Here is a 27,250-nt window from a genome sequence, read left to right on the forward strand (position 1 = left end):
AAAAAAATAAAGACAGGCCTATAAAAATAGTCAGCTTCTAAGGCGTTATTTTTATGCGTCAGTTAGTGGGTATAGAAATATTTTACGCTATTTGTTATTTTAATGTAGCTGTTTTGAAACACAGACTAGCCGACATTTCTGTGTGAAATGTCCTAAACATCACAAAAAGGGTTGTAGAACAACCATATTTTTCTTTAAGGAATATTTTTTTATTAATGAATAATTTTTATTGTCACTTTTAGGCTATAGCCTACAATATTATTATATTTCTTTCTAAAATTTAATTGTTTTCTCTACTTTAATGTACTTTCTGTTTTATTAAACGATGCTGATTGTTGGTTGCAACAGTTTGGCGTTTCATTCATTTCCATCAGACATAACTCCAGCATTAAGAAAATAATAATTGACTCTCGCCGTCTGTTTAGAAAAGCATGCTGTTTTATTTACAGTTCATCTCGCTGGAGTCTTCAGCACACTCAAAGCTGCGCAAGAGTTGCGCAATAGCTCTAGTCGTCAACAGGAAGAACCTTGCGTTCATTTCCCATCCTGCTTTTCGCGTCAGCTGATCTGATCACATCCTCTGTGTGCTTCTGGTTTTTTTTGGATCAGTGAACGAGAGTGACAGATATCACACGACTTGTGCTCATGTCGATTCAGTAAGAGGAAAGAAAACACATCAGCCATGACCGTGTAGTGCTGAAAAGCCACCGCGACAGATAAACGCAGAACAAACATGGTGAGTGTACGAGCTCGAGCTGGATTAGCAATAATGATAGCAGAATTGTCTGTTATCTTATGATATGATCATTTTAGACAGAAAGTCTGTATCTGTTCGTGTTTTATGCAAGGGCGTTTGGATGCTTCTGAACTCATAATTATGTTCATTTATAATGGCGATGGAATAAAATACAGTTTAGGTGAAATGTTACCGGTTAGACCATATAAACAATGCTTTTTTTATCGTGTTATTCTATCCTATTCAGTGAGTGAACTGTCATGAATTTTGTGTTGTCTTGAGTCTCTAGTGCAAATAATGTGACACTTTAGCATACTTTAAAAAAAAGAGTAGGCTACTTATTACTGAAATAATATACTTAATAATAATAATATACTTAAGTGCGAAGTGAATGTAATGTTAACTGCATGTCAATTGCAATTTAATGAAAATGTATTTTAACTTCAATTTAAATAAAATAGTTGAACTCAATAGTGCTTTTTTTGACCCACTTAGGTAAGACTTAATTACATCTTTATATGTAATTTCATAATTACTTATGATTGTCTTTGAAATATAGTTGAAGTGTACTGACAAGCATTTAATGGTAAACTAAAATAAATCATAAATGTAATTTCTTGTAATTAAGTTGCAATTTAGTATATTTAAAATATATTTACTTTAAATGTAATCTCGAATGACACACTACAGTTGAATTAAAATCAAGTACTTTGCTTTACTATGTTAGTCAACCCTTCAAAATAAGTGTAAATCTTTAAAGTACAACAAACATTGTAAAATGTACTTTTAATTTTACATTATTACAAAGTGCACTTACTTGAGTGTGTTCAGAAACATAGTTGTGAAAGTGTACTCTGTTTAAGTACACTTATTTGGCATTGAATTTCATTAATATTATTTTACTTGCAAGTACAGTTTTTTTCCCCTCTAAAAACATGCTTTTATGATTTTCAGCACACTTCTTTTTCACAAGGGTGACTTGTCTACATGGACTTAGGATGCACTTCATTTGTTATAAAATGACCATGTCGACGAATGCATGTTCTTCATTGTCGTGTGACAGAATCTATCTGAAGAGGAAACTTGCAGGGATCTGTGTATCAGTTCCACTATTCGCTATCTAAACAAAGACTGCCAGTGTATTAATCACGCTGCTGCTGTTCTTTTCCTCTTCATTGTGTTTTTATTAGCTACCATCTAATCTCCTGTATTATATGAACATGTAGGGAAGTGTAACATGAGATTTAACACCGTCAGTTTAATCGCCTAGAAATGATCTACAGATGAAATCACTATTACTGTATGCATGAGCTGAGATAACAGAATTGGTATCATTTAAATAAGCAGATTCTCAGGTATAATTTGATATAAAACAGCCTCAAAAGTGTCATCTACATGTTTAAAAAACATCATGGCTAAGAAACACGGAGGGTTGTAACACTTTCCAGTGTAGAACAAAAGATGGCACAAAATAAAGTGACTAACATATACACACCCTGTCTGTTTGAGTTGTTTTATGTGTTTTTATATTTGCTTCTGGTTTTATTGGTGTTATGAAAATGTTACCTATATGGAAACATTTACAGTGTCCATTATTTGTGTTACATCCCATCTAGTAGTGTGGTAGGTTGTAACAACAACACTCTTTTTATAATTAATTTACTCGGATTCAGATTTACTCTATAGTTATTTGTCTATTTTGCAGTGTGTAAAGTGGGACTAATCAAAGCTAGAGGAGCCATGCTGGCCACCCAAACACCTGAGAGCGGCCCAGAGGCAAAAGATGTCAAACAGGTTTGTAACTTCCTCATCTTTTTTAACATTAGTTGGATTGTGGACATTACAAGGCCATTGGTATGAACCCTTCCACATCTCGTTGAGCAGGTTCCTGGAGGACATTTGATTTTCGAGAACCTGGATTTGTTCTTGTAAACCTGTTAAAACACTTTCTCCTATCACAGCTTATATGCAGAGAAAGCTTAGTAAGCCATGCATAGGTTGATTTGCATGTCAAATAAACACTGGCACTATCATTTCTCTATCTGTTTTAATACAGTTTTTTTTAAAAACGAGTTTATAAGCAGCCACAGTTTGCGTGTTGTCTAGTAGATGTCAGACCGCACACATAGAATGGAAACTAGACAAGTATTGCCTTCATCAGAGAAGTGTCTGCACAAGAGATAAGGTTTTCTCTCTGGCCATTTCCCCTTTAATAGACTTTCGCTATTAACAGCTCCGCAGTACTTTATATTCAAAAGATTTCAAATACAGAAATAACTAATGCAAGACAAGGAAATGTGTAATGTGTCAATGGCTCCATTCACACTGCAAGACTTAATGCACAGATTCAGTCAGATGAATATTTTGTGCTGTCTGCTTACATTCACTTAAAGGGGTCCTATAATGCCCCTTTTCACAAGATGTAATATACGTCTCTGGTGTTCCCAGAATGTGTCTGAAGTTTCAGCTCAAAATACCCCACAGATCATTTATTATAGCTTGTTAAATTTGCCTCTATTTAGGTATGAGCAAAAACACGCTTTTGTGTGTGTCCCTTTAAATGCAAATGAGCTGCTGCTCCCGGCCCCCTTTCCAGAAGAGGGCGGAGCTTTAACAGCTCGCGCTTCGGTTGCTCAACAACAACAAAGCTGGAGAATCTCACGCAGCCAAAATGAGGATTGTTAGTAACGGTGTTCAGCATTACATTGTTCAAACCGGAGTCGACACTGATAGAGAGACTCAGGAAGAAGTTACAACTTTTAGAATGAAACTGGACGTTTCTGAATGGTTAGTGGATAAATGTATGTAGTTGCTGTGGAGTTGATTCAACTCATCGACTAGCATGTGCCGTCATGTTAATCTTTTGTGCAAATCCAGCATTGAATTGATCCTCGTTTGTAAAGCAGTCCGGCATAAAATGACGGCATGGTAACAACACTCTACTACAGCAACTCTTCCTCTTCTCTAAAGCAGCCCAACATGGCCTCACCCCCTTTGTTGTGTGTTCTCGGGGGTGGGGTTTATGTAAATTTTAGGGTTAGTGATGTCACCAACCTGGGAAGAAGCTCCTTGTAGTCCTTAAAAAGTAATTTCAGTAAAACAAAATATCTCTCTTTGCATTGAACTTTGAGCGTTGTAACTTTGCAGATGTTGTTTATGCTCAAACACCATTACACACTAACTAAAGTTAAAAAATTGAAATCGAAGACCCCTTTAAGCAGCTGTTTAGTTAGCTCTTTAGTTCTTACTTTTTTTTAATAAACTGTTACGATAATGAAACATACAACAACACAAAACGTAAACAAATGTATGTAAGCTACATACTGTACATATCCATACACTCATATATACAAATATACATACATTCTTAGACTATTCATCATTTAAAATAAACATACATACACACATTTTTATCTTTCAAAATTAATCAAGTAAAAAAAAAGCAAAAGAATTCTATAAAAAAAGATGAAGCACACAATTACCCAAACATTACGCATTTAGACTTACAAATAAAAACTAAAAAAATTATCTAATAAATCAATTGTTTACAAAATGTATTTAATCTTCAAAGAAACTAATTTTGCCCATTTCAATTAAAAAAAATCTTGTGTTTTACCCTTTCAAATGCTTGACATTTTTCTAACAAGTAATAATGTTTGAAATATATTTTAAATGCATATAAATTTAATATATACCTTTCCTTTTCTTGTGTGTATAATCATCCCAAATTACCGTATATGAATTCAATTGTAATTTAATGTCAAGTGTAGCTAACCATTTCGCTATATTTGACCAATAGACAACAACAAAAGGGTAATATCAAAATAAATGCATAATGTCTTTCTTCTCTTCTGAACAGGAGGAGTTTTTAATAAAATAGATTTCATCTGCCTACATTTGTACACTTAATAATGTCAAATAAAGCATCGTTTTACAAGCTTTTAACACAAACACCACAGAATCTTTACCACTTTGAATCTTTATATTGACACACATAAAAAAAATATATTATTTCAGACTTAACCAATCTTCTTAAAGAGGTAGGTCAGATGATTAGATATCATGCGGTTTCGGAATCATTTAAAAAATAGTTGTTCTTGCTATATACACATTCAACAAGATCTAATCTGTGCCAGCATTTCCTCATTCATATAGGTGCTTAACATGACCGACCCTTAAAGGCAAACTCAGTATTTTCCAGTCATCTTAGCTTCATTCTTCCCAGAAACATGACTGCTGAGGTTTGCATGGCATTTGACTTATTTAAAGTTGCCATGTTGAATTTCCACAGCTTTGATTGGCAGTGCTTTGGCTCATTTGTAGTCAGTCAGCTGACATCAGGTGACAGTCTGTCTGTAGGTATTGCTCACATTCACATGGCAGAGCACGATGACTTCTCTGTTCTGCCTTCTTGTCTTAGATTCTCAAGAGGCAGCACAATGCTTGCTCCACATCTTGTGCAAAGTTTTGTTGTTGCAAGAGCTTTTGTTGATTTGGTCTGCTGACCTAGATGTCACGATGATTCCAGTGACCTGATCTCACACCAGCGATGCATTACAATCAGTGCAAATGACAGACCCTTAAACTTTGTTATTGATCTTGTTTTTGCTGTATCACTAAATCAATGACTATCGATTTCATGTGTTTCCTGGTATTTTCCTGGTAGTTCCAAGTCAGTTTAATTACCGTTCTATATTAAAGGATTAGTTTACATCAGAATTAAAATTTCATGTCGTCCAAGATGTTTGTCTTTCTTTTTTCAGTCAAAAAGAAATTAAAGTTTTTGAGGAAAACATTCCAGGATTTTTCTCCATATAGTGGACTTCAACAGTTACCAATGGGTTGAAGGTCCAAATTGCAGCTTCAAAGGGCTCTACACGATCCCAGACGAGGAATACGGGCCTTATCTAGCGAAACGATCTTTTTCTAAAAAAATAAATAAAAATGGTATACTTTTTAACCACAAATGCTTATCTTGCACTAGCTCTACGATACGCCACGCATTACATAATCATGTTGGAAAGGTCACGCATGACATAGGCGGAAGTACCGCGGTAGGGCGAAAAACTCCATCTCATTTTCCCTTCCAACGTCAACATCATCTGACATCATTGTTTTACCTTTTTTCTTTTAAAGGACATTTGACTTAGTCTTTGCACATTCGACTTGTAGACACTGGATCGGTACTTCCTCCTACGTCACGCGTGACCTTTCCAATGTGATTACGTAATGCGTGGTGCATCGCAGAGCTAGTGCAAGTTTTTTTTTTTTTTTTTTAGAAAATGACAAATCGTTTCACTAGACCCTGATGCCTCATCTGGGATCATGTAGAGCCCTTTGAAGCTGCACTAAAACTGCAATTTGGACCTTCAACCTGTTGGTCAAATATTGCGCTGCAAACATCAAAAACAGCTTTAAGTTGTCAATGCTGGCAAATGACCATGGTATAAGCAGGATAATCCACGACTAGCTGTGCATTATACGATTTGAATACACTCCGCTTTGCGTCAGGTGGTCAGCTAGCCATGGATTAACCCTTACTTATACAATACATATAGTCTCAAAACAGCTTCACAGTAATAAACAGGAAAATTAATGAACTGTATGAGACTGTATGAACTGTATGAAATAAAGCAGAACTAAAAAGACAATAGTGTCATTTAACTCAATTCAGTTCAGTGTTGATTCAGTTCAAATCAGTTCATCAATTACGAAACAAGTTCAATTCAGCTATAAACAGCTCTGCAGAAGACAATAGTGTCATTGTTCAGCTCAATTCAATTCAAGTTCAGTTCATGTCAGTGTAGTCAAATTTACTGCATATTAAACAGAGCGATATTAACCCCTCTGTTCTCCTCAGTGGATCAAGGAAAAGATCGCACGGACGCTAAAAGCCCTGCAGAAGCGTTACATCACCACAGACACGGCGGTCACCAGCGAGGACTTGGAGGCGAACCTGCTGTGTTGTGCTTTGGAGGCGGCTTTCATCCATGGAATCAAGAGCAAGTTCATCAGATATGATGGAGGTAATTCGCGCAAAGGAGGATCACGAGGAGCACTTCCTCAACCTGTCTTCTGGAGCCTGTTGAAGACCGTCACACACAGGTGGGTCATAGGTTAGAATATCTAAATTAGTTTAAATAAATTTACCCTGTTTTCTAAGTGCATGTTTTAGATCTTATTGTGAACAATTCATTTGTGCATATTTTCATAAAAAAAAGAAAAAAAAAGAAAATTGACCTTCTAATGTTTAATTCAAAATGTCATAACTGGACCTTCTTTCAAAAACATTAAAAAAATCTTACTGACCTCAAACTTTTGAATGGTGGTGCACCCACCAACCAATTTTCACCTTTCAGCAAATCAGTTAGCGAACGTCACTTAAAACTGTTTATATCTGAAGGCTCTTTGGCTCCCATGGCCTCAAGGGATAACGTGACTCTTTTGAATCTTCGATGCACAAGAGGGAACTAAATGTCATTAATTAGCCTTACAGGGTTACAGTATACCCCACTCTTTCCAAAATCATTCCTACACCTTTGGTTTTGTTACTAACCAAGTCGATTGATGTTGGTTCATGCTTAAAAATAATTTTAACCAAGTCTTTCCAAATGAGCAACCCGTCACCCGTTTGGAAACAGAAATAGGCATGTCAGGGAGACTCTGTGAGGATTGTGACAAGCCTGAAGGATTAGTTGAATCATGTGTTTTAGTAATTGGCTCCGGAGCCTATGGGCAATAGTCAAGTGACACTCACTCACTCGGTACTCTTAAGGCTCTTTGACTCATGTTTGAGGGTTTCTTGCGTAGTTAAACTTTTCAGTCTTTGTACAAAATGTCTAGTATGGAAATTACAGTATATCACATTACGATACACATCACAGTACATAATTTTACATGCATAAAGATCTAAGTTCTTGTGTGGTTCATTTCTCTTCACCTTGTAGAAGTGACTGAATGTTTCCACCTGGTATTAAGATGTGTTTTGGTCGATTGGATCACAAGTGGACAACGCTAAATACAGGTGTAAACAGGGTCTAAAACGTTTTGAGCTTGTCCACTTTCGACCACTTCCAGAGGTAGTCGTAAATGCATTCGACCGGATTGCTTTCGTAGTGGAAACACGTCAAATGCGTTCGAACAGCCAATAAAGACGCCTTCTCTCTGCCTACTGACTTATTGTGTAAACATTATGGAAATCGCGCTAACCAGACGGGATTTAAACTTTGTCAGCTAAAGACCCAAGTTTGGTTTGAAGATGAAAAATGTACCAAGCACAGTGTTCTCTCACCATTCCTGATTTATAACACACATTTACCGCGTTCAGCCGGTCTTGCAGTTATCATAGCGGAAACGAAAGCTGATGCTCTCCATGTTTTTCCGTCGTCTCAGGGCGTGTTCATATGTAAATTGCGCAAGCTTATTTTGTCCATTAGATTGAAAGATCTGGAAAAAAACATACATTTGCCCACTCATAGGCCCTCCCCTCAAAGAAATTAGGACAGAAGTGGTTGAAAGTGGACAAAAGAGACAGATTAAAACACCAGGTATAAACAGGAATGTGTCTCCCTCGTCCACTTGTGATCTGATCGACCAAAACGCATCTCAATACCAGGTGGAAACAGGGCCTTTGTCAGTGTTTGCACTTATTAAGTAGATAAGTAAGACACAATATTGTGAGAAAAAGAATTGCATTATATGAAAACCCCCAAAATTAAAATTTCGTCATCAGTTACCCTTATGTCATTCCAAGCTTTGAACACAAATGAAGATCAGGATAAATCCTTTCTGTCTATCCATTCCAAAACGTTGATGCATTAAAAAGTTCATTAAGACATGAAAATATTCCATATGAATTGAGTGGTTTAAAGTCTTCTGAAGAGACATGATCGCTTAAAATTATAACAGATTTCATTTAGGCTTTTATTCATTTATAAACATTGATCAATGCACATCAAATATGGTAAACGGAAGATCAAGCATTCTTGCTTTACATGCGAGAACAAACCTTATTGGTTCTCGAGTCTCAAGCAAGCACATTTGAGCTTCCGTTTACCATGACTTTTCAATTTTGGTTGAACTAACCCTTAAATGATCACATGCATCTCTTTTGATTCTATAGGGATGTAGTTCAAGAACTGGAACGTTTAAGCTTCATAAACTCAGACATTGGTCGCTGCAGAGCATGGGTTCGCCTGGCTCTAAATGATGGGCTTCTGGAGTGTTACCTGACATCGCTGCTTCGCGAGGGGTCCAACTTGAGCTCCTACTACCAGCCCGGGGCTCTTCTGCTGGACCCGGAGGACCGCGAGGTTCTTCTCACCCTGCTGCAGGGCTTGGCCTCGATGACCTTCCAGCTCTCCTATAAATCAGCTGTGCTGAATGAGTGGACTAACACACCACTGGTCCTCGCAGGCCTTTGCCCCCCCACGCCTGCCGACGAGCACCTTCTTGGCCCTAAACGCAAGGAGTCATGGGATACGGTCTCACAGTCATCCGGGGGGTCCGGAAGCTCAGACTGGGCTCAGGAAGCGATCCAGAGGGAGTCGAGGAAAGAGCAGAGCGAGGGATGTGAAACGAGCACTCCACTTACCTCATCAAACCTTAGTCTGAATACGTCAGGATCGTCACAGCTGTCCTCCAGCCTGAGCTCTGATAGTCTGCTTCAGGGTCAGGAGCCCAGGAGTCCTGAAAAAGAACGCTGGAGTTGTGAAACGGAAGTCAGCCACAAAGCACAACCAAACACTGTTACAGAGTGAGTAAAACTTAGTCTATTCTGTTAAGTCTTACGACATGTCTCAAACAAGCGCATTAAGTGATAAATCACCTTGTTTTAAAGGGATAGTTCATTATTTACTCACCGTCATGTTTTTCCAAACCTGAATGAATTTCTTTCTTCTGTCGAACATAAAAGAAGATATTTTGAAGAATGTCGGTAACCAAACAGTTGATGGTAGCCATTGACTTCCATAGTATTTTTTTCCTACTATGGAAGTCAATGGCTACCATCAACTGTTTGGTTACCGACATTCTTCAAAATATCTTCTTTTATGTTCAACAGAAGAAAGAAACAGATTTAGAACAACTTGTGGGTAAGTAAATGATGACAAAATTTTTGGGTGGACTATCCCTTTAAAGTCGGCTTGAATCTTTTCTTCCCTGTTGTGACGTGTATCCGAGTTAAACGGCTTCTCGAACAAGAAAGAAATGTAGGGTAGGGCTTGATTTTGTAGAAGTTGGGTAACTTAATAATAATAAAATATTTGGTCTGAATAACCAGTTAACTATTTGGCCATATAATGACAGTGATTCAGGGTCACGTCCACCAGTCTACCAGCACATCTACTAATATATCAAAACCTGCTTAGTTGCTTTAAATTCATTCCTTTTAAAAAAATCCATTACTAAAAATATTGATGTTAAAACTAAATAGTCAACTTCTCTAATTGACTCGTTGGGTGTTGGTCAACTAGTTGACCAACCAACCACTTGCAACCATCATGCTATAAGACATTTTGTCACTTGTTTTTTATTTTCATAACCATCCAAAATCCTTTCCTCAGCTGTATATTAAGAAACACAAATTAGGGCTGGGAGATATGGCCAAAAATATTATCACAATATATTTTTCCATATTATATGATATCGATATTTATCACGGTATTTATTTACCATTAATGGGGAAGGAAATACTTCCACATATTTGTTACATTTTGAGAATGAATGTAAACATGTAAACTTGTTTGTTCACAATTAAACTCCACAGATTAGCTACCTTTTAATTTAGGGCCCCATGAAATCCATTTTATTTTTCTATAAATTCCATGTTTTCCATTTTATTTTTTTGGGGATTCTGTTTTATTAATCAAGCTTTTAAAATGTAATCAAATGAAAATGTAACAACTAATTTTAATTACAACAAAACACTGCATTTTTAGTTTTTGTTAAATAAGATGCTGCACAACAGAATTATATAAATTTTAAAACATGGATAAAAAAATATATCTTGGATTTATGATATTCCTTAGAAGTAATAATAATATTATTATTACTTTGAGAGGTACGTTTTAGTTTACATAGCGATATATTTCTGTCATAATTTCTTAAAGTTAATCCGAACTTTTATTTTGACGTTTTGTCATAAAGATCTTTCCGTTTTAGTTTCAGTGTGTATTTCACAGTAGTTTTTCTCAAATGAAATGTTAAAAAGCTTGTGAAGTGGCTCTGAAGATGGAGTTCATGTCCTCATATATTGAGATGGCAGATGCTGAAAACACTGTGAGCGTCACGTGTGTGAGTTTGTGTATCAGACGAAACCGCGCCGCTCATTCACACAGAGACACGAAGAAATCACTTATAAGCGACATGCATTGACTGGCTGACTGACTTGTCGCATTTATTTCTGCTGTGTGATAGGCTGTTAGATTAATCCATATCAAGTAAAAATGTCAAGAGCTTATCACCGTTATCGTTGTAAATTTTTTTATCTCGATTTTGATATGATATCGTTTATTGCCCAACCTTTTCACAATTGTACTGATTAGCTGTGATTTTTTTTTTTTCTCTTCATGCAGCATTTCACTCAGAAAACTTGCCTTCATGTTTCAAAAGTTGTTGCAAAGCTTTTAGTTAGGACAAAGTTTCCTAAAGGAAATGCCAGAGATATTATTTGACAAATAATCAAACACCCAGTGACCCCAGGATACATCACTGATGATGTGTCCCAGCGCATCTGCCTGATGTATCTTTTACCTTACCAAGTCTGAATTCATACTTGTTTGTTTGCAGAGAGAACGGCTCCTCTAGTCAGGATTTGAAGAAGGAAGACTTTGATATGTTCATGCCAGCTCCACACATTCTGAGTGACTCTGCCAAACATGCTGTTGAAGGAAAAACTGACATTTCTGAAACAGACACACATCAATTGGATGCACACGTCACAGAGGGATCTAAAGCGGGCTCGGAAAAGACATCAGCTGAAGCGTTACAGGAGACACAAGAAGGAACGGCGGAAGAATCCGAGATTATAGTTAAAACCACAAGACTAAAAGTTAAACATGCAGTCACTGAGACTCCAGAAAGGGAGCAGAAAAGAGAGAACAGAGACTCATCTGTTGAGTCCCCTTCGGTTTCTACATTACCCGAGACTGTTGAGACGACCTCTGACCTTAAAGACCCTGACACTCTTCTTCCAGAGACCTCTGCTGCTCCTAGTTCAGTGGAACAACCCCGACATGCTGCATACAGACGATCCACAAGTACTGTAAGCAGGAAAACATCCTCAGACTCTCTGTATTCCTCCTGTGTGAGTGTTTTCAAACAATCATATTCTCTTTAATATTCTTTATAGTTACAGTAATGTACCAACCGACAGGGATCCTGTATATCTACAGCATTAATTGAGAGATTGTTTTCCTTAAAGGGATAGTTCACCCAAAAATGAAAATTCTGCAGAAGAAAGAAATTCATACAGGTTTGGAACAACATGAGGGTGAGTAAATGATGACAGTATTTTCATTTTTGGGTGAACTATCCCTTTAAGAACAATTGATTTGTGCTGTATCTGATATACATCCAAATGAAACAATATTGATTCTGATCGAATCAGAATCAAATCAAAAACTTGTGAATCAGAATTGATTCATGAAATCAATATTCGTGTCAATACCCAGCCTTATTTGACCCTGAGGATGAATGTTAGTAGCAGATGTAAAACGGGCTCTTAAAATCTTTTTGTCTCTCTCAGAAATCCACATCTTGGATATCAGAGGATGACTTCTACAAGCCACAAGAAACGGGCAGTTCTGAAGCATATGCCGTCATTGACATCACACAATCGAACGGGCAGGTGACGCCTACCTCTGAACCAGACACCCTCCAGCCACCACCTAGTGTAGTGCACCGGAGACAGAACGGTAAGATGGGTAAAAGACAGGAATTTGCTTATGCCGAATTCTTGATTACTAACTACTGGAAGACACTCCAAGCCCTGAGTTGCACAAAGAAAAAATAGTTTGTGCTATTTCATCTGTCTATTTTTGTTGCCTCTGATGTGTGAACTGTGCTTAAATTTTCTTGTAATTTTCTTGTACTTCCTTCTAGCTTAATAATGACCGTAAAAAACGTGCAGACATGCTTACACTTCCCTTTGCTAGGTTTCATATGGTTGAGCGCTAGATTTAATTTTCATTGGTATAAAAAACGTTTTCATTGGTTGAAAATGCCGTAAATGTTTTATATTTGATGTTTGACTCCAGGTATGATTGGCATTTAAACCAGAGAGCTTAGGCTCCAGGCGATGCAGAAGGTTGCAGTAGTAATAAGTGTACTCTGGGTTGCTTTGAATGCAAATCATCTGCCATATTACAAGTTAGAAGCCTGTAGACAGCAAATGTTTATAAGAACACAGCTTTACCATTTCTGTCCCCCTCAGCTTCTTTACCAAATACCCTCACATATCTGTCATATTTACTTTTTCACTGCTTTTTCATGCCTTCTCACTTATTAACTAAATATTCTGGGTTCAAAACAACCTAATCTCTATCGACGGCATGTTTGGCGTTTGACAAATAATTTTGACTTGTCCCTTGGTTAAAAAAGGCACTTAGAATGAAAATACACAAGGCGACAAAATAAAAGTTAAAGTGCCCCTGTTATGCTTTTTTTGAACATTACCTTTCATGCGTTGTGTAATATAGCTGTTTGTGAATGTAAAAAGTCAGCAAAGTTTTAAAGTGCACAACATATAAAGTTATTGTCTCCTAAAAGAAAGAATTGATTCTGAACTGCTGAAACAAGTCGTCAGCAATTCCAGTCTTACTGGAATAATGTTACGTAGGTCAATTTGCATAATGCCAGCCTATGATCTTCATTGGCTGCCCACAAACAATGTCTACTTTGACCCTTGCTGTAGTTGTAGTTGTAGCCGAGACTGGAAGAGTTTGGTTTGTGTTGTCGTCGTGTCGAGAGGATGCTGTTTTCAGCGCTGCCAGTCCACTTTGCATACACTTCTAAAGGACGAGGAAAAATGAACGGCATCTGTTCATATCGCTGTGTGTCAAGAGCCGAAGAAGCCTCTGGAGCTGAAATTTAGATATGGTAATAGCGTTTCGTTTCCGACATGCGCTGTAAACATTAGACCAATCACAACAGACTGGGCCGTCTGACCAATCAGAGCAGAGTAGGCTCTAGTGTGATAAGACCACTTATTGACCTTCTCTGTGCGAAATTATTTTCAATCATTCCTGTAATGGCCAAATAATATGCTTTTTAAATATGATTTTCACATTTCTAATGGTAACCAGCTTAAATAATTATTTACGAATATGAAATATTCATTTCAGACATTTTTATTCATAACCACCCATTTTAAAGAAATACAGTTTAAAGAATACTGTTTCAGTGAAAATAATATTGATAATTCTCACCTTGTGCTCATATTTTTGCGAATACATCATATTTGGTCTGCCAATCGCATATGGTCTAGCCGAGAAGCTCAAATTGGATCTGAAAATTCTGCATATTCATATGATTGGAACTCCATGCAACTCCCTTACTCCTCTCCATTGAAAATGAATGACTTCCGGTCTGTCGCTTTTTGGAGAAAAGTTGGTCTGTAATTTTCGTATGATACACGCAAAGGTAAAAGGAAAGGACTTCTTACATGTGACCCTGGACCACAAAACCAGTCATAAGTCACGGGTATATTTGTAACAATAGCCAACAATACATTGTATGGGTCAAAATGATGGATTTTTCTTTTATGCCAAAAATAATTAGGATATTAATTAAAGATCATGTTCCATGAAGATATTTTGTAAATTTCCTACTGTAAATATATATGAAAAAATATTTTTATGAGCGGATATGCATTGCTAAGGACTTAATTTGGACAACTTTAAAGGCGATATTTTGATTTTTTTTTTTTGCACTCTCAGATTCCAGATTTTCAAATAGTTGTATCTCAGCCAAATATTGTCCTATCCTAACAAACCATACATCAATGGAAAGCTTATTTATCCAACTTTCTTCATTTACCCTTATGACTGGTTTTGTGGTCCAGGGTCACTAATGAAGAATCAAGGACCTTACCTTACCTTAATATGCATATTTGTACCAATGAATAAAATGCGTAAACAAAAAATATAATGTTCACATTTTTGCTTTTAAACCTGCAAAGTGCAATGTTTGATTTCTTTAAAAAAAGGGGGATAGTTCACCAAAAAATGAAAATTCTCTCATTATTTACTCTTCAAAACCTGTATGATTTTCCTTCTTCTGTGGAACACAAAAGCTATTTTGAAGAATTTTTACAATGCAAGTCAATGGGGTCCAAAACATCATTGGGCCTATATTGACAATTTTCAAAATTTCAAAGTTTCACAGAAGAAACAAATGCAAACAGGTGTGTAACAAACCTTATTATTTCATATTATTTTATTATTATTTATTTTTTAAAAATTAAGCAGAAGTATTTATAATTAATATTTGAAAAAAATTCAAGTTTTAACTATTACTCTATAACTATGGTAGCGCTTAAGCTTAGGGTCCAATTCTCACTATTAACTAGTTGCTTATTAGCATGAATATTACTAAGATATTGGCTGTTTATTAGTACTTATAAAGCACATATTAATGCCTAATTCTGCATGATCATATTCTACATCCCTTAATCCTACCCAATACCTAAATTTAACAACCTTACTAACTATTAATAAGCAGTAATTAGGAGTTTATTGAGGCGAAAGTCATAGTTAATAGTTAGCTAATAGTGAAAATTGGACCCTAATCTAAAGTGTGACTTTATAAAACAGCAATATGATTAAAAAGATAGATGTTCAATAAATAGTGGAATAGTAGAAATAGTGGATGTGTGTAAAATCATCTCTCTTTCTCTCTCAGGTCTTCCTAACCCGTTCAGGGGTTTGCTGAAGCTGGGTCAGCTGGAGCGGCGCAGTGCGGTGGGCATGTGGTGGGATTACTACTGCGAGCTCTCTCCGTTTGAGCTGCGGCTTTACATCAATGCAGAGGAGCGCATCTGCTACGAAAACCTGTCCCTGCTGCGCTGCGAAGACGTCCACCTGTCCTCCGGCACCGAGGGCCGTTTTCGGCTCACCTTCCTAGGCAAAAGAATCTACCTGCGTGCCCCATCTCCAGGGGAGGCCGAAGACTGGGTCGATCGCATCATGGAGGCCATCAGCAAACTACGTCCCATGATGAAAGACGAACAGTGGGAGGTGCTGCAAACATCCAGTGATCAGGAAGTCCCCTCGCCGGCACCCTCAAGCCCTGAACGCACCATCTCAGAACTTCCAGATCCACCTCAGTTAGATTGGACCCGTCATAAAGACCCAGAACTAGATGCAATAAAGGAAGCGGTGGTCTATCAGAACTTGGAGGAGAAGGGTTGGCGGCCTCTTGTGCTCTCGCTCTCCCTGGAGACCCTCAGAGGTTACCGGGTCCAAGATGACTCCAAGACGCTGCTCTTCTCATACCCCATTGGGACCATTAGGGATGTGGTTCCAGATGTTTCTCTAGGCAGTCCTGCGTTTTTTAAGATTCTGACTGCGCGGGACACAATGACGCTGAGGGCAGAGAGCGGCGAGGAAGCCCGAGGATGGAGGAGCCTGATCAGAGGAGCACTTGACTCGTATCTGGAGACGGAGGATGATGGAGCTGTTCAGGGTGTCTCTTCGCCCGGCAGCGGCCATGGAGGGAGTGTCCACAAACTGGTTCAACACAGACTGAAGGGTGACGGGGCGTTGCTGGCTCACTTGTCTGAGGTCCCTAAGGAGAGAGGACTAGACGCGCAAAATTACAAATGTGCAGGTATGAGAGGTTGGAATGAGGATTTATTCATTGAAATAATCTGTAAATTATTTAAAATTATAATCAAATCAAATTCATACAGACATTGGGCCTCATTCTTTAATCTTTCGTAAATATATGAGTAAATTCGTACGTAAAATGGACCTTCCCGAAAACTCTCCTCAAACAATAAATAACATTAGAAGGTATGTTGTTTCAACCACAGAAAGTTCAAGTCTACCGACGTTAAATTATTAACTCTCCTGTCTGGTTTGTTTGTCGGACAAAATGGCGGATTCAGCGTCATGATTGGAGTTTGATCAATCAAACTCTTGGCAAAGGGTGAATTAGTATAATCCCCGCCTATGAATTACAACTACGTAAATTACGTGTCCAGGAACGGCCATATGCCTAACAATAAATATTCAATTAACGTGTGTCCTTCAAAGCGTTTTTAGCCAGCTGAAAAAATGCCTGATGCTCTTCTGAAAACGGCCTGCTGGTGGCGCTTGAGAGCGCTTTGGAGGTGCAGCGTTTTTCCAGCTGAGATGCTTTGGTTACTATGTTTTGGAATATCCACGGCAGTAACGTGTTACTAGTATCTCATACTGCAGAATATTACTGAATATAAAAATGCAGTAACCAGCAATATTAACTTCTCTATTGTTGTTTAGTCGTTGTTCAATTATGATGGTTGGTTGGTGTAGAATTTGTCCCAACCCTCCTCCACTGTGATTGGACAGCTGGGTAAAAAGTGGCAGTGTCGAGTACCGCGTTTTACCTAAAGTTGAAGTTCTCTCAAAAAACAAAACAAAAAACTACTTCAGTTTACGTCAGAACGTCTTTACGAACGATTTACACAAATTGATTCTGCATATGTTTCATGAATGAGGGCCAAAGACTTTAATATGTAACTGTTCGGCTTTATTAAATAATGGTATAATCTTTATTATTTTATTTATTATATTATTATTACTTTTTGAAAAAAAAGCATTGAGGCTGTTGTATTTATCATTAATATTTGAAAAAATATATTTATCAAATCAAGTTAGCGTGGTGTAACATGCATGAAGCCACTTTGTTGTCATGTGACATGAAAACCATTAAACAGGAAATGATACCACAAAGAAGATCCATGTAAACTCTCATTTTTAGATCAGTAATTTATATAAATATAAGTCTCATAAAGTCTGGGGTTGGTAGGATTTTTTTTTATATGTTTTTGAAAGAAGTCTTCTGCTCACCAAGGCTGCATTTATTTGATCAAAAAATACAGTAAAAACAGAGATATTGTGAAATACTATTACAGTTTACGTTTCTATTTGAATATATTTTAAAATGTAATTTATTCCTTTGATCAAAGCTGAATTTTCAGCATCATTACTCCAGTCTTCAGTGTCACATGATCCTTCAGAAATCATCCTAATATGCTGATTTGCTGCTCAAGAAACATTTCTGATTATTATCAATGTTGAAAACATGTTTTCTCTGAATTCTTTGATGAATAGAAGGTTTAAAAGAACAGGTAACATTATAAATGTCTTTACTATCAATTTTGATCATTTAATGTGTCCTTGCTGAATAAAAGTGTTTTTTTGTTTACCTGGTTACTTCAGGTTTTTAAATGCCAAGTATCGTATTGTCACTGTTTGTAAAGTTAAATGCATGGAGAAGTATTTTTTCTTGGTTACACCATGTGACTTTTTTTAATCAATACATTTTTACATGCTACACATTTGACAAATGTATGAAACCAGCAAGAATGTAAATATTACATTAGAGCCATACACATGCACTTTAAACTAGATTTGTCCAGTCTTTACCTTTCATCACCCCAGAAACGAGCCATCAGCCACATGTTTCTTTCCTTCGCATGCCTGCATTTGTGAGACTGAGGAAGTGATGTGCTCTTGTGATGATATTGAAGTGTTTTTTACTGTACCTGTGTTCTCTGGCACTAAGTAAAAGCTGTTGTAAATGTGTACTCAGGATGCCCTCGGCAGATCGGTGTGTCTCTGGGGAGAGCCAGACTCTGTGAGTTCTCAGGCCAGTACTACTGCGATTCCTGTCACCAAGGAGACGCAACCATCATCCCCTCCCGCATGGTGCACAACTGGGACCTGACAACACGTGAGGTGGGCACAAATGACTTCATGGATTTTTGCTTTCAAAATGATTTTTTTTTCATTAACATTCACTTCCCATTTCTCTTCCTTGAATGTCTACTGTTCCCTGTAGTTATTCAAGCTCTTTTTATTGTTTTTTTTTTTTTTAAAGATATTAAAGGGATTGTTCACCCAAGAATGAAAATTATCCCATGATTTACTCACCCTCAAGCCATCCTAAGTGGATATGACTTTCTTATTTCAGTCAAACACAATCGTTATATTAAAAAATATTCTGGCTCTTCCAAGCTGTATAATGGGAGTGAATAGTAACCGAGATTTTGAAGCCCAAAAAAGCGCATCCATCCATCATAAAAATAATCCATACGGCTCCAGGCCTTCTGAAGCGAAGCGATGCATTTCTCTAAGAAAAAATCCATATTTATACTTTATAAACTATAATTACTGGCTTCCGTACGCAAGTCGATTCCGGCGGAGGAATGAACTTTGACCTGATGCATGACGTATTGATGAATGCGGAAGCGCACATGATAGAGCAAAACAAAACAACGGTCACAAATTAAAAGTCTAAAATGAGAATTTTTAAAGAGAAATGTCGGAAGAGCTTGAGTTTGTTTCCAGACATTACCGGAAGCTAGTGATTGTAGTCTATAAAGTTATAAATAACTCCCATTATAAAGCTTGGAAGAGCCAGAATATTTTTTAATATAACTCTGTGTTTAACTGAAAGAAGATAGTCATATACACCTAGGATGGCTTGAGGGTGAGTAAATCATGGGATAATTTTCATTTTTGGGTGAACTATCCCTTTAAATGAATATTTCAAATCAATAAAGTATTCTCTTTTTTTCTTTTCTTTTCTTTTTTAAAGCTTTAGGGCTGTCATTTGATAAAATTCATTACATGATATGTTGATTTATACACACCTGTTCATAAGTTTGGGGCCAGTAAGATTTTTTTCATTAACTTTTATTCAGCAAGGATGCATTAAATTGAACAAAAGTGATGGTAAAGACATTTAAAATGTTACAAAATATTTCTATTTCAGATAAATGCTGTTCCTTTGAACTTTTTATTCATAAAAGGATCCTGAAAAATATGTATCACAGTTTTCACAAAAATATTAAGCAGCACAACTGTTTTCAACATTGATAATAATCAGAAATGTTTCTTGAGCAGCAAATCATCATATTAGAATGATTTCTGAAGGATCATGTGACACTGAAGACTGGAGTAATGATGCTGAAAATTCAGTTTTGCATCACATTTGAAAATATATTCAAATAGAAAACGTTTTTTTTTTTAAATTATATAGTTCACATAGTTCACAATATAGTTCACAATATAACTGTTTTTATTGTATTTTTGATTAAATAAATGCAAAAATCATACGGAACACAAACTTTTGAACAATAGTGTGTACATTGTACGCAAATAATTGTGATTTGATTCAAAGACATTCTTCTTCTTATTATTATTATTATTCAGCTTGCAAAAACATATTACATATCAGATGACATGAGATCAGGATAAGCAGCTTCTCTCCTGTGATTATTTGTTACAGTGTTTATGTTCTTCAGCTGTGTGTTCTTGTCTATGTGTTCAGGTCTCAAGACAAGCCTTTAAGTTGCTGACTCAAATAGAGCACGAGCCGCTTCTGAACCTTGACGTTTTGAATCCTGACCTGTTTGATCACACTGACATAATGGCTACGGTGCAAACCCTGAGGCAGAAACTTCGTTTCCTTGGAGACTACATCCGCATCTGCCGCAGCGGGATCAGCAAAAAAATCCAACCCAGGTGTGTGTGTTCTTAGATGCATGTGTTTAGAATTTGGACACCATCAAGTCTTTAATAGATGTTTGCAACAGATAAGTAACAATTCCAATTCCGATTTAATTCCAGACTTCAGCAGAGGACATATTTATTGGATAACTGTGATGTATACAGTGTATTGGACTTGCAGCAGGTATCTGTTACTATTTCTTGTTGTTTATAATTTGAACCAGGGGTGTGCGATATGTATCATCTATGCTGATATCATAATTATCTATTGTTTTAATGATGTGCAAACTAACATTAGCTGTTTCCATTCATGCAAATTTTGGGATATCTCATAAAAAATTGCTGGAAATTTATACGCATCTTGACCCAGTTTCAGAAAGTTGCATATAAATTCTAAAAAAGTGCATAAAAAAAACTTAATTCAGGCAGATAATGTTTTTTCCCGATAATAAGACATGAGCATAAATTATAATGGAAAAACATTTACCGAATAAATCCCTCGATGCGCAACAAAAAACTCACGTGACTTTGCCTCAACAGTGGATGTGATTGGATAACTGGACAAAACAGTGTACCAGTCGCATCGCACAGTATCTCAAATGTTGGTTTGGTCATTCTGAAATGCCTGAGCCAAAGTCTGTCATCAAAATGATTTGTTATAATGACCTCCCAGAAGCGTCTCACATGATTGTGTTCCCAAACACCAGCATTCGAACGCAAGATAACATGACAGCATTTATTGCGTTTCGTCTGTGCGCTCTGAGATGCACGTCATTTATGATGTCACAGTGGCTTTCCAGATTCAATTTTTATTACAGATATTTTGTGCCAGTTTCTCAGTAAGTGACGGTTTTGTTTTCTTGAACACCTGGGATGGGAACGGGGCTTTATTCGCAGTCATTTTATGCGATATTCCAATTTTGCGCCCAAGTTAAATTCACAACTTTCGATGGATATATAGCTGTTATCAAGCTTTGGAAAAACCAAATGAGTTTCCCCCCATTAATTTTTTCTATTTATAGTAAATTTATATAAAATCATAGAGTTCAGCAATTTCGCAGTATCATGAGTTCTGTTTTTCCTGAATATCATCATGATTGCGAATGTCATATTGATTTTATAGAACAGTTCAATGAATAAGCTAACATTCTGAGTTTCATTTTGAGGCTGAATATTCATAATTTTCTGTATTTGCTGTTTTGTCAACGAAACCCTTGTTGAAGAGAGGAGTGCTATTACGGTACTTTAAATGATCAGACTTATGTTTTTTGCACACAGATAGCAGACGGGCACTACGAATCTTACCTGCAGTCTCTGATTGAGTTTGGGTCCAAGCACGTGCACAACTGTGACCTTTGCACCCAGAGGGGCTTTATATGTCAAATCTGCAACTCCGACACCATCATCTTCCCTTTTCAGTTTGACAGCACTTCCAGGTATTGTCATATAACAAACATTATATCTAAAATATATAAACACGGTTGCCAGGTCCCAGAAAAATGTCTAGCCCATCCAACTCAAAACCCGCCCAAAATAAATGAAAACAATCAGTTGACAGCTGCGGGATTCCCATAAAGGGCCTTGAAATAGACATTTTGATTTAATTTATTCTGTTTTAAATTGTATTTGGATGATTTTTTTTATTTCCCCAATTCTTTTAAAAGTCTTTTATCTTCATACAATAAATTAAAACCTCTCTGATATATTCTGATACCATTATTAATAACTTCTCTTCATTCACTCTTCTCACCACATTCACTCTTGTTTTGTCAATACACAAGTGTTAATGTGCAATTAATCTACAAAGGCGAACTTAGTTAACCTGCCTTAAAATGACTGATGTGAGTGAAATATTTATTCTTACAGAATAGCCCAAATGTGCTGGAAAACCACAACACTGGCAACGCTGAATATACACCACACATCTACTTTCACTTTTACACCACTTGTTTCAGATTGCTGTGCCGACACGAGTCATGTGAATGTTAAAGTCACATGCAGCACAGTAGTGTGCTAAATATCATGAGAATGATGGTGTGACTGTGTGTTTTCTGTCTCTCAGGTGTAACGTCTGCAAGACGGTGTTTCATTCCTCCTGTAAGGCCAAGTGTTCGGTCTGTCCACGCTGTGTTCGAATACAAAAGTATTTAGAGAGAGACTTGGAGGACTAATTTAGCTGTTAAAAACATGAAGGTTTCTAAGAAAATGGTCATGAAGAAGTTCTCTGTCGCTGTTGTATCTACAGAGCACAAAATCCAGGGTTAGTACCATATTATTGTTGTACTTCATCTAAAAGTTATCTTACGGTATTTGATCGGTATTTCACACTAAGCGTTTTATTGGACACATTGGAAACTCAATCTTAAGTGCACTTATTTACACATTCATATGTACATGTTTAGTCACATCAGAACACCCATGTATGTTCATTTCTCAAAAGTCAACAATGCCAAACAAGTACTTTTCTGCAATTGTGGAAGAACTGTTATTAAAGCTATGATTTTTGCTTGGCAACTTTATAAATACACCAACATTCAACGGTTAATCAATTCTCTGGCCTTCACTTGTTCTTCTGCAGGTTTGTGTTTGGAATCATAAGTCTTAGTTCTTTTTGCGTAGTCATCATTGATTTAGTCTGGCCAATTAAGTCATATTTATGAAAAATTAAGACAATTAAATGCCAAGGATCTCATAACTCTTGTTTTTATATTTTCTCGTTTTACTTTTTTTTTTTTTTTACATCTGAATGTCACATGCCAAGTTTTATATAAAGCATTACAAGTTTACAAAACATTGTGTGCATTAATAAGCATATTCTTGTATATGCAGGAATTGTACGCACCTACTAAGAGAGTTGTAAACTGAAATTATGAAATGTACTAACACTTAAAACCTCCTTTAACGGGTCATTTTTGTACTATACTGTGCCTTTATTTCAAGTTTCATTGTAGCATTCATTATCACTAAAATTGGTTGTGCCAAAAATGTAACTATTATAAGCCGACGTGAATTATTAATGTATGCCACAAAATCAGACAGTCTCTTTGGATGATTAAAAGGATCCGCTCTTTTTATATATGTGATTCTTGGTTTAATGAATGAGAGTTTTTTTGTTTTTTTTTTTTGTTTTTGAGTTTTTTTGTACTTCTTTTTTTAACAATGCTGTGTTTCCTGATATTTTTATGACAAGTTCATTACATCACTTGTAAAAGGAAAACCTCCCAGATGACTTCTGTCTTTCTTATCTTCTGTTTTGCCACTAGGGGGCAGTGTCACCTAAGCAAAAGTCTCAACATGGATTGACAGGCAGATAGTCTTTTTACAGTCATGAATTGTGATGCTTTTGTTTTGATCTAAATTTGACTTTTTGTTTTGAATTCTTTTTTTAATAATATTTTTTTCAGAGTAAATGTTTTATCCACACAATAATGTGCATTTAGTCATTTAGCAGATGCTTTTACCTGAATTATTTATAAAAGCCAACATTATTTACAGTACACACAGAACTGCCTGGAAATTTTGTCTGTGCTGAGTGTGCTCATTTGCGTTTTAAGCTGCTTTCTGACTAAACTTGTATGTTCTTGCCAATGTAACTTAAAAGAAACTGCATTTCTTAGAATCACCTGCTATAGAAAGATACATATTTTGTCTTTAACTTGTCATTCTCAAACCACATCGTGCTACATTTGTCTCTGACTGGTTCTTCCTGTTTTCTTACCTCCTGGCACTCTTTTCTTTCATGTTCTGTCTACACCAGTCTATGCCAAACAAACACCTTACAATCTAAAAATATGAGTTTGTGAGAATATCAGAATCTTGAATTAACTGCAACTACTCAGTGTAACTAAACATGGGTCAGAGTTTGAATTATTTTTATTTTCTAAAGACAAAAACTCTTTATGCACTGGTCAATTTTGATATTTTATTGCTTCCAAAACATGTTCTCTTTCAGACTAGTGGAAAGAAAGCATCCAAAATACACATTTAAGTGTTTATTTTACTACACTTTATCTATTTACGTCTATAGAGCTACATATCTTTCAAGGTACACCATGTAAATTTTTTGTTCAAAATTTTTCCAGTCCTTCTTCCAAAATGGGTTTTTGTCTTACAGTGATTCACTATGGTAAGACTATTTATATTTGAGACCGTGCAGGATGGTTTTTGCGGGAGACTGCATGCGTCACTCGCCCGTGCATGTTTCCTCATATCCATAAATAGAGAAAAGTTGCTCCAGCTACTTTGACAGTGTATGGTCTGGGCGTGGCATTAGTTGTCTCAACTAGCTAGAAACATCATGGAGCGTGTTAAAGGTGCATTCATGCCATATCGCAATTACTGTAACTACGAGATTCTGGCTTGTAAAAAGCATTCATGTCCTAGTAGAGCTTGTAATTACAGTTTGTAAGCTGGGAGTTTTCGGAAAGCTCCCACGTGTACACGTGGCCGCTGTACCACCTAACTGCCATAGATTCATTTAGGTGTTGATAGTGGTGCCATAGAAATGCACAATTCCCAGTCCGAGGACGTGAACAGCTCCGAATATAACGTCTCGTGTTGTCATCTCAAGATTACGGTAATTACGCAGTGGCGTGAATGCAGCATAAATCTCGAACCTCCAGGGACAAACAAATGCAGAACAGAAGAGAGTCTGAATCAAAAAGAGAATGTGACAGAGCTCGTAATAAAACCAGAATCAACATTGCCTTGGCTTTTCGGAGATGGTGAGAACTGAGGGATTTGAAATGCTGTAAAAGCGAGTCAGAGATGGCGTTTTTATTTCTCAGTAAGGTATTTTATTGAACAAAAAAATTACCATATGTAGCTCTCTAACAGAGTTCATTGTAAAGCATTATCTATTGTGAATGGTCAACAAAACCCGCCCAATCGCTAAACTAGTCCCAAACTAGCCCAATGGCATTTCAGGGGGGTCCCCCGCGAAAAATCGCGTTTTTGGCGGGGTTCCCCTGGTCAAATTCGCATTCCAGTTACTAAATATCATGTTATTTGGGGTCGCTTTAAACCGCGGACATGGAAAACAACCCACGGCAAACCGTGATAAAGTAGCCCAAACTGTGGACTTGGCAACACTGATAGGGTCATATTCATCTGCACGTCACGCAGAGCCGAAGCACAACCAAAACGTGTCTTTCCGCAAAATGCATCCAGTTTTGTTTTTAACCGCTAGAGGACTGTTAGGTTTTTTCAACGAGTTTTTTTTCCTCTAAAAAAACCTCTATATGACAGCAAAATGAACCATGAACTTTGAGCCTGGCTTTATTCAATCTTCATATTTCTGTTTTGGAAATGTATTCAGATTACTGCATTTTTAATTAGATAATGCGGAATGGTTTTGGCGGGAGATTGTGTACATTACTTGCCCGTGGTGTCTGCTCCAGCTACGTTGACGCGGTATAATACCTCATTTGCATATTTAAAAAAATAAAGTAGAATTTCAGAAACTTTAATACAAAATGTAATGTCTTAATGTTCTGTAATGAACCATGGTGATATATATTAGTATTGTTAGCATGAATATGTGGATGTCTTTTTCTCAATGATAACCTATTTTACCTCAACCGCACCCCATACAGTATTCAAAAGGGGGCATGTCGTTTCCTGTTGACCTGGAGCATGTTATCAGCACGGCACAGACAGAGTCAAAGAAAACACGACAGAGAATAACAGCATTGACTGAAGGGTGAACCTAAAAACGTCCATAAAGATTCCATAAAGTCCTGCCAACACCCATGTTTGAAGTCTGGACTCCAAATATGAGTCGGAAATATGAGTCATAATAATGCCAAAATAGGCTTTAATGAAACACGCAAGGTACAGCCTTCAGTTTATATTAACGCCTCTGCCAGTGTTGCCATGTCAATAGTTAAAAACACATTAAGCGCTGACAAGTTCTCTTCGACGTTTCTCGTTTTTATTTTATGCTTCCTCATTTCTCAGTTTTTGACTGTGTACTGATGGTTTTAAATATGCAGTTTTGTTGTAAGTCACTCGCTAGTATGAGGATTAATGTGTGTATTCTCACACACCCTCCTGCTCGCTTCCACTCAGCCACGCTCAAACTCGTCTAGCAACACAAATCTGGGCACATTTTTTTCTCACACTGACACAACAGCACTACAGGTCTAAAGTATGGGGCTGACACATCCCGGATTAATCGAGGGAGAGACAGAGATGATAGTTCGTTACTAAATTATCCAGTTAGATCTCAGAGAAGAAGGAGTCGAGGGATTGTTCTGCTCTCCAGTGGTAAATTTATTTGATCTTTATTTCATTCACCCAGAATATCTTAAAATCTGTGCAGCATTTTGCCCTGATTTGTACGTAGTTTTGTTATGAACAGCTTATTTTTTGCTATCTGTATGTTACTGTAATGGTAAGTTTATGTTCCTCAGAGACTGATGATAGCTGTACTTTCCCAACCATGTACCAAAACGAGAGTTCTGTTTTGTATTTTGTTTCGCTTTGCTGGGCTTTATTTTTTAAGTTATGAAACAGAAATGATATTTAAAATATATTAGGATATTAGCAAGAGATTAAAATAATTTAAAGGTAATTAATATCTCATAATCGTTTGTTTATTAATATCACTATAAAGTCACTATAGGCCTATATATATGTGTGTGTGTATATATATATATGTAAATATATAAACTATATCCTTTACATACACACTCTCACGCATATGTAGGCTATGTGTAAGTCATGTGTACATTTCATATGGAAGAATTCATAATTGTTCAGTGGTCTTGAACACACTGTCAAACCAGTTGCTGGA

The 27,250-nt window shown here is 36.8% G+C and overlaps 2 protein-coding genes across 6 annotated transcripts in view; both read left to right on the forward strand.

The window, feature by feature from the left end:
* Window positions 1-527: 527 nt before the first annotated feature.
* plekhm1 (pleckstrin homology domain containing, family M (with RUN domain) member 1) lies at window positions 528-23,675 on the forward strand. 3 transcript variants are annotated; one of them, XM_051914176.1, is made up of 12 exons: window positions 528-736; window positions 2,442-2,530; window positions 6,597-6,841; window positions 8,859-9,491; window positions 11,525-12,041; window positions 12,483-12,651; window positions 15,638-16,564; window positions 18,533-18,678; window positions 20,276-20,469; window positions 20,575-20,638; window positions 21,733-21,890; window positions 22,517-23,675. In XM_051914176.1, exons 2-12 carry the CDS (start codon window positions 2,477-2,479, stop codon window positions 22,623-22,625), a joined length of 3,216 nt encoding a protein of 1,071 aa, XP_051770136.1. In that variant the 5' UTR covers window positions 528-736; window positions 2,442-2,476; the 3' UTR covers window positions 22,626-23,675. The 3 variants fall into 3 exon arrangements, with proteins under 3 accessions (XP_051770136.1, XP_051770137.1, XP_051770138.1); XM_051914177.1 differs by having other exon boundaries at window positions 11,525-11,999; XM_051914178.1 differs by lacking the exons at window positions 20,575-20,638; window positions 22,517-23,675 and having other exon boundaries at window positions 21,733-21,882.
* Window positions 22,565-27,250, forward strand: part of arhgap27 (Rho GTPase activating protein 27) — a 48,306-nt gene continuing 43,620 nt past the window's right edge. Inside the window, exon 1 of one of the 3 annotated variants that reach the window (XM_051914180.1) lies at window positions 22,565-22,714. The gene's annotated coding sequence lies outside the window, so the exon portion shown is untranslated. Of the gene's footprint in view, window positions 22,715-26,416; window positions 26,722-27,250 lie in introns of those variants that run through there. The other 2 variants (XM_051914179.1, XM_051914181.1) reach the window with 2 other exon arrangements.

Source organism: Ctenopharyngodon idella, chromosome 12 (genome assembly GCF_019924925.1).
Source record: "Ctenopharyngodon idella isolate HZGC_01 chromosome 12, HZGC01, whole genome shotgun sequence".
In the NCBI taxonomy this organism is placed as follows: Eukaryota; Metazoa; Chordata; class Actinopteri; order Cypriniformes; family Xenocyprididae; genus Ctenopharyngodon; species Ctenopharyngodon idella.